The 14,180-nt window shown below is 44.7% G+C and overlaps 1 protein-coding gene across 2 annotated transcripts in view; it reads right to left on the bottom strand.

The window, feature by feature from the left end:
* Positions 1 to 13,957, bottom strand: part of Ttc28 (tetratricopeptide repeat domain 28) — a 534,278-nt gene extending 520,321 nt beyond the window's left edge. For both annotated transcript variants that reach the window (XM_048342731.1, XM_048342732.1), the window contains exon 1: positions 13,778 to 13,957. In XM_048342731.1, coding sequence (XP_048198688.1) covers positions 13,778 to 13,879 — 102 coding nt within the window. In that variant the 5' untranslated portion in view covers positions 13,880 to 13,957. The remainder of the gene's footprint in view (positions 1 to 13,777) is intronic.
* Between the last annotated feature and the right edge of the window lie 223 nt (positions 13,958 to 14,180).

The following is a 14,180-nucleotide window of genomic DNA, read 5'->3' as shown; positions in this document are numbered from 1 at the left end:
AAAACTTAATGAAAGTGGTCCTTGGATCCAAACTGTTACAGGAAAGGACTGCTGCTGCAGGAATGAAGAAGTGGCATTAGGGCAGCTCTCATAGGAACAAGCTGACTATAAAAGGCAAGACCCTTGCTCCTCTTCTGTATCTTCGATTCCCCCATGTACAATAGGACACAGACTAGCAGAGTCTTAGTCCTAATAAGCAGGATGCATATGCACAATAATTTAGTAAAATATTTCTATTTTACAGTCACACAAAACTATCTGTTTAATAATCTACGAGTCAGGGGCTGGGGATACAGTCTAGTGGCAAGAGTGCCTGCCTCAGATACACGAGGCCCTAGGTTCAATTCCCCAGCACCACATATACAGAAAACGGCCAGAAGCGGCGCTGTGGCTCAAGTGGCAGAGTGCTAGCCTTGAGCGGGAAGAAGCCAGGGACAGTGCTCAGGCCCTGAGTCCAAGGCCCAGGACTGGCCAAAAATAAAATAAAATAAAAAATAATCTACGAGGGCTGGGGATATAGCCTAGTGGCAAGAGTGCCTGCCTCGGATACACGAGGCCCTAGGTTCGATTCCCCAGCACCACATATACAGAAAACGGCCAGAAGCGGCGCTGTGGCTCAAGTGGCAGAGTGCTAGCCTTGAGCGGGAAGAAGCCAGGGACCTTGCTCAGGCCCTGAGTCCAAGGCCCAGGACTGGCCAAAAAAAATAAAAATAAAAAATAATCTACGAGTCAGGCTGGGATGTAGCTCAGTGGAAAAAGCACTTGCCTAGCAAGTACAACACCCTGGATCCCCAGTACCAAAAAGAAAAAACAAAATAACAGCAATAATAGTCTACCAGTATATCCCAATCTGTATCTAAAACTTAACTATCTCCTACTGTCCTAACAGTAATAACAATAACACCTCAACTAACACTGGTTTAGCCCTTCCTTCCTGCCTGAAATTGTTTACAACAGTATATGTGAATGAGTACCCTTACTATAATACTCACAACAACTCTGTGAAGTAGACAATGGTAGCACTCCCACTTCCAGATGGACAATAAAGCGCAGAAAAGGTAAATAACTTGCCCAATACACCAAACAGCTATTGAAGGCCTCAGACTAAACCAGGCATCAGACTCAAGAATTCATGCTTTTGACTGCTACAATGCCATACTATGCAATTCTTTGTAAATTTAAAGAAACCTTTGAAATGCAACTTCTGCGAAGCACCATTTGTTTACATGCTTTAAAAACGTTATTTCTGAACTTGTAGCTTTACAAAAAAAACCTCAAATGTCCATAATAAAGGGATTTTTCCAGTCTCTCTGCTGAGAACATCCAGTCTGGCAACAAACTCTGGTGCCCTTGGCAACAGAGCAGAGTAAAGGCAACAAAATAACCTACACTGGAAAAAAAAAAAGCTACTTTCCCTAATCTTAAATCAAATGTCTATTCATACACACCATTTATTCTATAAACTATTGTTTCTATTAATTGAAGTGTCTCCAGTTCAGGCTTTTTGCTGGTTAATTGGAGATAAGAGTCTCTCATATTTGTCAACCTGGGCTGGTTCTGAATGTCTGTAATCCTAACTACTCAGGAAGCTGAGACCTGAAGGATGGTACTTTAAAGCCAGCATGGGCAGAAAAGTCCAAGAGAGCCCAGCACCAATTAACCAGCAAAATGCCAGATGGAAGAGACAGTAGCAGAGCACCAGATATGAGCAAAAAAAAAGTAGGAGTGTGAAGCCCTCAATTCAAGTCCCATTACTTGCATACACGCGCTCACACGCGCGCACACACACACACACACACAATTTGAAATCTGACATGCTCCAAAACCCTTAGCTTTTTTATTATAGGAGTAAGGTTTAAACTAAGGGTCTTTTGCTTTCTATATAGGCAAGTTGACTACATTTATCCATGCCCCAGCCACGAAACCTGAAAATTTTAAAGAAAAACTATGACTTCACAAATGGAAACTTCTATATCTGACTTCATGTAACAAATCATAGTCACAATACACACAAAAACACTACTTTGAAAATTAACTTCAGGGTTAGAGATGTGGTGAGGCTTTTGCCTCACATAAATGAAACCCATGTTCAATCACTAACACATGAAAGAAAACAAAACAAGTAAAAACCTTCAGGCTATGTACATAAGCTGTATATGAAACATAAACTTCATTGTTTAGACTTGGGTTCCCATGCCCAATATATCTCCTTATGTACACAGTAAAAGGGACCAGACCAATTCTGTGATCTGTATCTAGTCCAGCCAAATTTCCAAAATTTAAAAAGTCTTAAATATAAAACACTTCTGGTACCAAGCCTTTTAGATGATGGATATTCAACACATACCTTAAGAGTCAATTAAGGCCAGGTACAGAGGCTCATGCCTGTAATCCTACTCAGATGACAGAAATCAGGAAGATCATAGTTCCAGGCTAGCCCAGAAAAGTTTGTAAGTCATCCATGTCAAACAATACAAGTAAAGCACAGTGATGTACACCTGCCAACTCAGCCACAGTCCAGATCACAGTCCAGGTTTGCCCAGACATAAACATGAGACCCTATTCAAAACAAAAAGGGCTCGAGGCATGAATCAAGTGGTAGAGGGCCTGCCGGCCAAACACAAGACCTTAAGTTCAAACATTGATGCTGTTAGGAAAAAGAACACAGATGGGTGCCAGTGGCTCAAGCCTATAATCCTAGCTACTCAGAAGGCTATGATCTGAGGATCATGGCTCAAAGCTAACTCAGGCAGGAAACTACCAAAAAATCTGGAATTGGAGCTGTGGCTCAAGTAGTAGCCTTGAGCAAAAAGAAGCTCAAGGGCTTGAGCACCTGGGCCCTGAGTTAAAGGCCCAGGATTGGCAAAAAGGCCCAGGACTGGAAGGGAGAGGAGGAAGAGGAAAGGGGTAAAGAGGAAGGGGGAAGGAGAAGGGAGAGGGAGGGGGAGAGAAAGGGGAAGGAAAGAAAAGGAGAAAGGAAGGAAAAGGGGAAAGAGGAGAGAAAAGGGAGCAAAGGAGAAATGGGAGGGGAGGGGAAGGGAAGGGACGGGGGGGGGGCGGGGGGGGGGGAAGGTGGAGGAAAGAAAGCAAGTAAGATTAGGCACCATGGCTCATGCCCTTAGTCCCAGTTACTTGGGAGACAGACATTGGGAAGAATTCAATCCCAGAACTGCCTGGGAAAAACCTAGTGAGACCCCATTTAACAACGGTTCTCATCTATAATTCCAAGATACTGAAGGCACAAGTAAGAAGACTGACATCAAGGCCAGCCCAGGCAAAAAAAATGTGAGACACAATGTGAAAAATAACTAAGTCAAAAGAGCTAAGAATGTAGCCCAAACAACAGAGCACTTGTCGCGCTAGGAGTATGGCCTAGTGGTAAAGTGCTCACCTTCCACATATATAGAAAAAAGCTGGAGGGGCTGGGAATATGGCCTAGTGGCAAGAGTGCTTGCCTCGTATACATGAGGCCCTGGGTTTGATTCCTCAGCACCACATATACAGAAAATGGCCAGAAGTGGCGCTGTGGCTCAAGTGGCAGAGTGCTAGTAGCCTTGAGCAAAAAGGAAGCCAGGGACAGTGCTCAGGCCCTGAGTTCACGGCCTAGGACTGGCCAAAAAAAAGAAAAAGAAAAAAGCTGGAAGTAGTGCTGTGGCTCAAGTGGTAGAGTGCTAGCCTTGAGCAAAAAGAAGACAGGGACAGTGTTCAGGCCTTGAGTTTAAGCCGCAGGATTGGCAAAAAACAAACAAACAAACAAAACAACAGAGCACTTGTCTAGCAAATAAGTGACCCTCTCAATTCAATAAATCTATATAATATCCTTTTGCTATTATTGCACTGTCTTATTTTTCAGTAGGCTTGTTTTTTTTTTTTTTTTTTGGCCAGTCCTGGGCCTTGGACTCAGGGCCTGAGCACTGTCCCTGGCTTCTTCCCGCTCAAGGCTAGCACTCTGCCACTTGAGCCACAGCGCCGCTTCTGGCCGTTTTCTGTATATGTGGTGCTGGGGAATCGAACCTAGGGCCTCGTGTATCCGAGGCAGGCACTCTTGCCACTAGGCTATATCCCCAGCCCCTCAGTAGGCTTGTTTATTTGGCAAACTGAGGTTTGAACTCAAGATTCATGCTTGCTAGGCAAATGCTTTACAGCTTGAGCTATGCTTTCAGCCCCCTTTGTTCTGGTTGTTGAGATGGGGGGGAGGTCTCAAATTATGCCTAGGTCAAAAGGTACAGCATTCTGCAGGACAGCTGGTCTGGTTTCTGCACCCCAGATTAAGAAAGACTTGGATATTAATTAAGGTACAGACCTGGAATGGATAGTGATTTAGATAAACACAACAGCTTTAAGGCACATTAAAAAAAAAAAGAAGAAGGAAAGAAGGAAGGAAGGAAGGAAGGAAGGAAGGAAGGAAGGAAGGAAGGAAGGAAGGAAGGAAGGAAGGAAGGAAGGAAGGGTAAAAAAAAAAAACTGTTTTTGGTTTTTGTGGGTTGTTCTGGGTTTTTTTTTTTGTGTGTGTGTGTGTGTGTTTTTTTTTGCCAGTCCTGAAGCTTGAACTCAGAGCCTGAGCACTGTCCCTGGCTTCTTTTTGCTCAAGCCTAGCGCTCTACCACTTGAGCCACAGCGCCACTTCTGGCCATTTTCTATATATGTGGTGCTGAGGAACTGAACCCAGGGCTTCAAGTATACAAGGCAAGCACTCTTCCACTAGGCCATATTCACAGCCCTGAAAAAAATGAATTGGTAGTTCACATCTGTAATCCTAGTTACTCAGGAGGTTGAGATCTGAAAATTGCAGTTTGAAGCCTGCATTGGTAGGAAATCCATGAAATTCTTATTTCAATTGACTACCAAAACTCCAAAAGTGGGGGGCTGGGGAATATAGCCTAGTGGCAAGAGTGCCTGCCTCGGATACACGAGGCCCTAGGTTCGATTCTCCAGCACCACATATACAGAAAATGGCCAGAAGCGGCGCTGTGGTTCAAGTGGCAGAGTGCTAGCCTTGAGCGGGAAGAAGCCAGGGACAGTGCTCAGGCCCTGAGTCCAAGGCCCAGGACTGGCCAAAAAAAAAAAAAAAACTCCAAAAGTGGAACTGTGGCTCGAGAGGTAGAGAACTAGCCTTGAGTAAAAAAGCCAAGGGACAGTGCCAAGACCCTCAGTTCAAGCCCCAGTACCTACCTAAAGAGATAAGGAAGGGAAGGAAGGAAGAGAAAGAAGAGGAGAACATTTTGGGGTTGAGTAAAAAAACAAACAAACAAACAAAAACTTAATATTGTCTGAGCGTGTACTGAGAGGACAATGTACTTAAATGAGAAGGGAAGATCAAAAAAATCTGTTTCAAAATAATATCTATATATGTTCACTAGACAAACAAGCAATCTCACTGTTAGTATCAACCCTCAACAATGACAGAAAACACACAACACAAAAATCTGTATGTGAATGTTCATAGCATCTCCATTCATGATTGCCACAAACTAGAAACTAGCATGAGTTTATGGATGGGTCACATTCAATGGAGCAGTGCTGGACAGTACAACAGAATGGCCAGTCATTTCTACTGACTATGCTGTCATCATACAACTGTATATATTTATTTGCCAGAACTTAAGCCTACACATATGACATTAATAACTGCACAGGTTGATCTTATTTCAGTTAAAATGTTGATATGCACTTTTATGTACATACTGTGTTTAAAAAGTGCACAGAAAAAAATCCAGAAGCGTATGTAATAAGGTACTAATTGCAGTAATCACTGGGCATTGGTATGAGATAAAGTTTATGGGCGCTGTGAGTATGTGAGTGTGTGTGTGTGTGTGTGTGTGTGTGTGTGTGTGTGTGTGTGTGTGTGTGTGTGATGTCCTGGGGCTTGAATTCAGGGCCTGGGCACTGTTATTAAGCTTTTTAACTCAAGGCTACCATGTGAGCTACAGCTTCACTTCCATTTTTTTTGGTAGTTAATTGGACATAAAATCTCATGAACTTTCCTGCCAGGGCTGGCGTTGAACCACAACCCTCAGATTTCAGCCTCCTGAGTGGCTAGAACTAAAGGTATGAGCCACCAGTACCCAGCATTGTAATTTTATACAATGGCCATGTTTTTGGGTATTTTTGGTTGTTTTTTGTTTGTTTGTTTGTTTGTTTTTGCCAGTCCTGGGCCTTGGACTCAGGGCCTGAGCACTGTCCCTGGCTTCCTTTTGCTCAAGGTTAGCACTCTGCCACTTGAGCCACAGCGCCACTTCTGGCCGTTTTCCATATATGTGGTACTGGGGAATTGAACCCAAGGCTTCATGTATACGAGGCAAGCTCTCTTGCCACTAGGCCATATTCCCAGCCTAAAAATAAAATTTTTAAGTAAAAAGAAATGTGCTATTTAAAGAGGAATTTTTCTTTCATTTCTCAATTTCTTGTTTCTATGGATTGTGTACTTATAGGTTATAATTTTTTGTTTTTATCATGTTATTTTTTATTGTTATTATAAAGGTGATACACAGAGGGGCTACAGTTACATAAGTCAGTTAATGTATACATTTCTTTTTGGACAATGTCACCCCTTCCCTCCTCACTCTTGCCCAGTTTTTCCCTCCTATCCCCACCCACAAGTCGTATAGTTCATTTTCAATATAGTGTCTAGTGAGTACCACTGCTGCATTTATTCACTTTTGTCCTCCTATTTCCATGCCTCTCCTTACCCTCCCAAAGACAAAAGATAAATGAACAAACAAGACAAAAAGAAAAGTGTAGGTTATAAATTTACTTAGCATTTAGATTGGAAGCTAACGTTTATTGCTAAAATAATATTTACAGAGTAAGTAATATTTACTTCGGCTCATAATAGATTTTTTTTTTGCCAGTCCTGGGCTTGGACTCAGGGCCTGAGCACTGAGCACTGTCCCTGGCTTCTTTTTGCTCAAGGCTAGCACTCTGCCACTTGAGCCACAGCACCACTTCTGGCCATTTTCTATACATGTGGTGCTGGGGAATTGAACCCAGGGCTTCATGTATACGAGGCAAGCACTCTTGCCACTAGGCCATATTCCCAGCCCTCATAATGGATTTACACTCATTGAAAAGAGTATGTTCCAAGTAGACTATTGTGTCTATGGTTTCTTCCCTTACAAAAAGTTACAACCTACCTTAGCTACTTAAAAGATACCAAAACAAAAAAGCTTCTCTCTCTCTCTCTCTCTCTCTCTCTCTCTCTCTCTCTCTCTCTCTCTCTCTATCTACCTACCTACCTACCTACCTGTCTATCTGGTCAGTTGTGGGGCTTGAACTCTGGGCTGGGGCGCTATCCCTGAACTCTTCAGCTTCCGGAGCTCTACCATTTGAACCCCAGCACCACTTCCCGTTTCCTGGTGGTTAACTGGAGATACAGTCTCATGGACTTTCCTGTCCTGGCTAGCTTGGAACCATTATCCTCATATCTCAGCTTCCTGAGTAGCTAGGATTATAGGTGTGAGCCACCAGCACCCAGCAAAAGCTTATCAGGTTAAATTCAAGCATTATACTATCCAACAGAGTTTTTAAAAAATTAGTAGTAATAAAGGAAGTAATAACTGTAGTCATCAAATTTACTTTTTTTAAAAAATGCTGCTTCAGCTTTTAAAAGAAAAGTGTCAGGGGGCTGGGGATATAGCCTAGTGGCAAGAGTGCCTGCCTCGGATACACGAGGCCCTAGGTTCGATTCCCCAGCACCACATATACGGAAAACGGCCAGAAGCGGCGCTGTGGCTCAAGTGGCGGAGTGCTAGCCTTGAGCGGGAAGAAGCCAGGGACGGTGCTCAGGCCCTGAGTCCAAGGCCCAGGACTGGCCAAAAAAAAAGTGTCAGGGAGCTGGGGATATGGCCTAGTGGCAAGAGTACTTGCCTCGTATACATGAGGCCCTGGGTTCGATTCCCCAGCACCACATATACAGAAAACGGCCAGAAGTGGCGCTGTGGCTCAAGTGGCAGAGTGCTAGCCTTGAGCAAAAAGAAGCCAGGGACAGTTCTCAGGCCCTGAGTCCAAGCCCCAGGACTGGCCAAAAAAAAAAAAAAAAAGTGTCAGGGTTATAAGGTAAAATGAGTAGCTTTGAATCACGTTTTTATTGTTTTTAATAATCGTACAACTACAATGTCAGACAGGATTGTTTTACTTAACAGTTCCTTGGGATGAAGACAGTACTATCTTACTCTGCATGTCACAAACTGAGATGCATAATAGCTAAGACATATCAGAGTGCATACAACTAGTAGGTAGCAGAGCCATGGAAATCTTGAATCTCTTCTAAGTTCAAATTTAGACTTTCAAACACCATTCTTACCAATTTTGGAGAGAAGAGTTGAAGCAGAAAACTGGAATAAGCAACCACTAAATGATGAAAGTTAAAATACATATGCAAAAGTAAACTTATATTTCTAACAATGTACAACACAAAATTTTAAAAAATAGTTCCATGCATACTAATATCAAATAAAATACTTGGGCAAAAGCTGTCAAGTTTAAGATTTGGACACTGAAAGCTACAAAACATAATTAAAAGAATGGAACTGGGCTGGGAATGTGGCTTAGTAGTAGAGTGCTTGCCTAGCATGCATGAAGTTGTGGGTTCAATTTCTCAGCACCACATGCATAGAAAAAGCCAGAAGTGGCGCTGTGGCTCAAAAGGTAGAGTGCTAGCCTTGAGCCTTGAGCAAAAGAGAAGCCGGGGACAGTGCTCAGGCCCTGAATCCCAAGCCTGGCAAAAAAAAAAAAAATGGATCATGGATCTAAGGCAATCACTATAAAAATCACAGTTGCCTTCTCTGCAAGAAATTGATAGGCTGATCTTAAAAACCATATGAAAAATAAGGAACTGAGAATAGCCAAACAGTCTTGAAAAATAACTATTAGAGGGACTACACTTACTTTCAAAGTTTATTACAGCCTGGGACCAGCGGTTCATGCTCGTAACTTTAGCTACTCAGGAGACTGATAGTGTCCAGACAGACAATACTGAGAAATTCTTATCTCCAATTAGCCAGCATAAAGCGAGAGAGGTGTAGCTCAAGTGGTACAGAACCAGCTGTAAGCAACAAAAGCCAAGTGAGAGCACAAGGCCCTAATTTCAACCCTCAGTACCAGCAACAAAAAGAAAAAAAATCTTTTATGAAGCTACAAATGTGCAGTACTGGCATGAAGGCAGATATAGATAGACAGATAGACCGATAAGATACATTCATATCATAAGGATTCGATTCTGAGTCAAAACATAAAATCTACAAATGGTAAACTTATTTTCAGTAAAAGTGTGAAGATCACTAAATGGAGGATGATAACATTCTCCCCACCTCAGGTCCTCAGCCCTACCACTACCTTTCCTGGGGAAGCTTGTAGGCCCCAGCTCCACCCTAGATCTCCCAACAGGATAGGTGGACACTCCCAGTCTCTGCCCAGACCTACCAGAGCCTGCTCTAGGATTACAAACTTACACCTGGATGGGGGCAGACACCATATTGCTCCCTCTCCCAGGGGAGATATGGCCCCACTAATAAACCTCCTTATAATATTCCTTCCTGTGTATGTGACTGTCTCCATGTGTTTCCCTGGGATGGCTGGGATGGCTTCTTACAGAGAAAAAAACAGTCTTTTGATATACAGTGCTAGGAAAACTGGATATCCCCATGCAAAAAAAAATGACTTTGGAAGACTAACTCACACTGTGCACAAAAACTAGTTCAAAATGGATCAAATGAAGTAAAGAGGTCTGGTCTAGCTGGTACCATCTTGGCCACAGGGTGAATTGTAGGGTCTGGCATCTTGTCTTCATGGTAGAGGAAAGGAAGTCTCACCCCCAGTGATAGGTGTGCCTGAATTCCTAGAGGAAGGAAAGTCCCACCCCCAGGTGGTGGGTATGCCTGAATCCCTGGTAACAAGGGGTGGGCACTTGGCCTATTGGTTACTGAACCTGTCAGTCTAGTGCCTAGGACCTTCCTATAACCCTGCCCCCTGACCTGACCCTATTTAGGCACCAACCAGCTCAGATGCCATTCCACACCATTCCACATGTCTTCATGTTCATGTCCTGTCTCCTGTCTCCTATCTCATCTCTGTAAGGTCCATCCCTGGGAGGGCTCCATGCAGAATGCCCCCCCCCACCTGTTTAAGTCTGGGCCCAGTACCTGAGTTACCTAGGTAACTGGCACACCTGGAGGCAGTTACCTCCTCCTTCTCTGAGGTCACATCCAATCTACCTGGCCATATCTCTCATTCCTTTTCTCTCTTTCTCTCTTTCCTTTTCTCTCTTGCTCTCTTTTTCTCTTCTGCCTTCCCCTCTGCCTCCCCATGCCTCCATCTTGTGCGAGCTGGCAATTTGTTCTTCCCCCAATAAACACTTCTCTGCCTGAACCGTGTGGCAGGTTTCCTTTCTGGCGAACCTTACAATCTCTGGTCACCATAGTGTCCCACTTCAGCTCTCCATTGGAGCTGAGTTGGCTTGCTGGTATTGTTTTTGTTCTTTCTTTCTTTTCTGGCCTGTCTCCTGACAGTGTTAAGTATGTTTGTAGGCTGCAGGCCTTTGTAACAACTAGCTGCCTGAAGACTGCTAATGCCCTAATAAAGACTCCAAGATTCCATCCTTCAAAATGTGGCTTCTTTGATAATTTACCTTAAAACAACCTAAATTTAGAGTTGAAAGCATAAACTCAGGTTGGAAGTATGGCTCAGCAGCAGAGTGCCTGCCTAGCAGGCAAAAGTCCCTGAGTTCAAACCCAGTACTAGCCAGGCATAGGTGACTTCCACCTGTAATCTCAGCTACTGAGAAGATTGAGATGCCAAGAATCATGGTTCAAAACCAGTCCAGGAAGAAAAATCCAATAGTCTATAAAATGATCAACAAAAATCAGGCTGGAGGTATGGCTCAAGTGGTAGAGTACCAGTAGAGTAAGCAAGCAAACAAGCATGGTCCTGAAACCCTAATACCAGGTGGAAAAAACCACAGTACTGCCCTCCTCCCTCTGCCCACAAAAAAGGACAAACTCCTAGGAGAAAACATAGGAGTAAATCTTCATGATCTTGAAATTGGCAATAAACTCAGATATGATACCAAAAGAAGAGATTAACAAAAAAAATGGACTTCACTGAAGTTAAATTAAAAATTGTTATGCATCAAAGGACTTTATAAAAAATTGAAAATGCAACTCACAAAACAGAAAATATTTGCACCTAGTGCTGGTGGTTCATGCTTGTAATTTTAGCTACTCAAAAGGCTGAGAGCTGGGGATCATAGTTCAAAGCCAGCCTGGGCAGAAAAGTCTGTGAGACTCTTCAATTACCCACCAGAAAACTGGAAGCAGTGCTGTGGCTCAAAGTGGTTGGGCAACAGCCTTAAGCACATAAGCTCAAGAACAGCTCCCAGACCCTGAGTTTAAGCCCCACCACTGACAAAAAATAAAAGTAAAAACCTACAGAGACCAGTAATTCTACTTCTAGGAATATACCCAGGAAAACCTAGTTCCACACTAAAACTTACACACAAATGCTAATGGGATCATCATTTAAAATAGCTCCAAACTGGGGAGAAACCCCTATTAACATTCGGATGGATAAAAAGATCTGGTATCCATTCAAAAGAATTTTATTCAGCCATAAGAAAAAATAAAGTACTGTGCTAAGTGAAAAAAGTCAATCACAAAAAAATGTATGAGTCATTTTATATGTTCAGAATAGCTAAATTAATAGAAACAGAAGATAGACTACTTACTGCAAAGGACTGGAGAAAAGGAGAATAAGGAATGACTTCTAAGGGCAAGGGATTTCCTATGGAGTGACACAAATGCTTTAAAAGTAGCCAATGATAACGAATACATTACAAACCACAAAACTATATACTCTGAAGGGATTAATTTTATGACAACTATATTGTAACTCAATAAAGCTTTCTAAAGACAGTTTCTTAAAAGATATACCCACACAGGCTACCTTAACAACAGTGCATGGCCTAAATTTTCCACTTTTCTTCTTCAAATGCAATCTCAACTCCAAGAGTCTCTCTACACTTGCATGTAGAACAAATGAACTGAACAACATGTCCAGCAAACAACTCTACTGAGAAAAAAATAACTAAACAAAACTAACTTGATTTAAAAAAATCAGAAGTACGAAACAATTCTATTTTAGCACTAACTCCCAACTAAATATAAATCTAATTTCAAATATTACATAAAACTGCAAATACTCAGGTTAAGCAAATTGCCAACTTTCCTGAATAAAGAACAATTTAGATTTGCCTTGATGGAAATATAGATGTTTACCTGCTAAAAAAGGAACCAAGTCTTTTGAGCCTAGTTTTCCCAAATGAAGATAAAGGAATAAGCATTTTCTAATTCGAGATTTTGTTTGAGAATTCATATTAACATACCTAGGGTATACAGTGTTGATCCTTATACTAGCCAACGTGTACCCTGCTTTGGACTGGAACACACCAGAAACAAGGCATGAGAAACAGTCACAAAAGTTCAATTAGACCTGAGAAAAATCACATAGAGTAAAGCTGAGCTAGATATTAACCTCAAGAAGCTCCTCAGAGCTCCTGTTCTGCAAACTACCTCATAATTTAGTTTTCCTACAAATATTTACTAAACATCATCTAATCTAGCAGGCACCATGCTGGGCATCAAAAAGTCACAGGGTGCTATAAGAACAGCAGGTCCCTGCTCACAGGATGCTTACACTCCACAGCTTGCCAAACTCGCCTAACCTCAACTTCAAAAACTTGATAAAAATTCAAAACTTGGTCAGGGGCTTGTGGACCTGTAATGCTAGCTACTCAAGAGGCTGAGATCCGAGGATGGTGGTTCAAAGCCAGTCCAGTGAAGAAAAGTCCGTGAGACTCTTATCTCCAATTAACTACCAAAGAGCCAGAAGTAGAGGTCTGTGGTTCAAGTGGTAGACTGTCAGCTTGAGCGAAAATGCCAAAGTAGAGCGTGAAGCTCAGAGTTCAATCCCCAATATCTGCACCAAAATAAATAAACTAATAAATAAATAAATATAAATATTAACTCAAAACCCGCTTCCCTAGTCTGAAGTGCCCTGGGTCATGAGCTTCAGATGGATGGACTGTGAGGTGTCTATTTTTTCTTATGCTCCCAATTATTGCTAAGCCCTGAGTAGCTGGGGGGGGGGGGGGGGAAGGGATGAAAAGAACTAGGGTGCCCAACGCTTCAGAGCATCCCCCATAGCGAGGAGGCGCCCCACCTGCAAAGTCCGTTCTGCTCAGCGCCCATTCTTCGTGTAGACAAATACAGCACCCCCCCCCACCCACCCCCCTCCCACACACACCGAAAAATACATCCAAACCCGAAGGCGGGGCCGGGCCGGGCCGGGCCGGGCCGGGCCGGAAAGCTTCCAGGCGTCGGTGGGGAGACTCCTGTAGCCCTGCGGCCCCAGGGCACAGCGCTCTGGTCCGCCCCGCCCAGCCCCGGCTGGCAGCACCTGAGGCTCCCGGGCGGGGCTCACACCTGTGTGCCTGCCGCCGGTCGGGTCCAGCTCCCCCGATCCCTGTTGCCCTCCAGGGGCGGGGCCGCGGGCGACAGGCGCCGACGGAATACCGCCCCCCGCGCACCCACCCACTCCCGCGGAAACTGAGGCAGGCGGTGGCCGGACAAGCCGCGCCAGGGAAAGGCCCGCGGCCGGGCTCGAACCTGGTCAGCAAGGCGGCTCCTGCCTCGCGGACTCTCGTGAGTCGCTGAGGCCCGGCCCGGCTCTCACCGATGGAGTTTCACAAAGAAAGTCTCCCGGCCCGCGCCCCTCACGCACTCACCGGCGCGGGCGCCGGCGGAGACTCAGGCTCCCTGCGCCTGCGGCTGCGAACTGGAGTCGACTCCAGGGTCCCCTCAGGTGCCAGCGGCAGCGACTGCTCCATCGCCGCGGGGGCCCGGGCTGCGTTCGCCTTCAGCTAACGGTCCCGCCAGCTAGGCGCGCGCACCGCTCCCGCGCGCCATGTTCCCGCCGTGCCGCGCGCCGCCGCCACACTGCACCCCCCGCCCGCTCCGCCCGCGCGCATCCCTGCTCGCGCACGCGCGCCCCCACGGAGGTCCACACGCACGCCGCGCACGCGCACGCTCGTCGCGCCCTTCTCTCACCCGCGCATCCCGCTGGGAGCCCTCTGGAGCCGGGTGCTGTTCCCGGCGTCGTGTCCACTCCCGCCGCGCCCGTCCAGCTCA

The sequence above is a fragment of the Perognathus longimembris genome, chromosome 3, assembly GCF_023159225.1.
Source record: "Perognathus longimembris pacificus isolate PPM17 chromosome 3, ASM2315922v1, whole genome shotgun sequence".
NCBI lineage: Eukaryota > Metazoa > Chordata > Mammalia > Rodentia > Heteromyidae > Perognathus > Perognathus longimembris.
The sequence above is the reverse complement of the archived record's forward strand: the minus strand, read 5'-3'. Positions and strand labels throughout refer to the sequence as shown.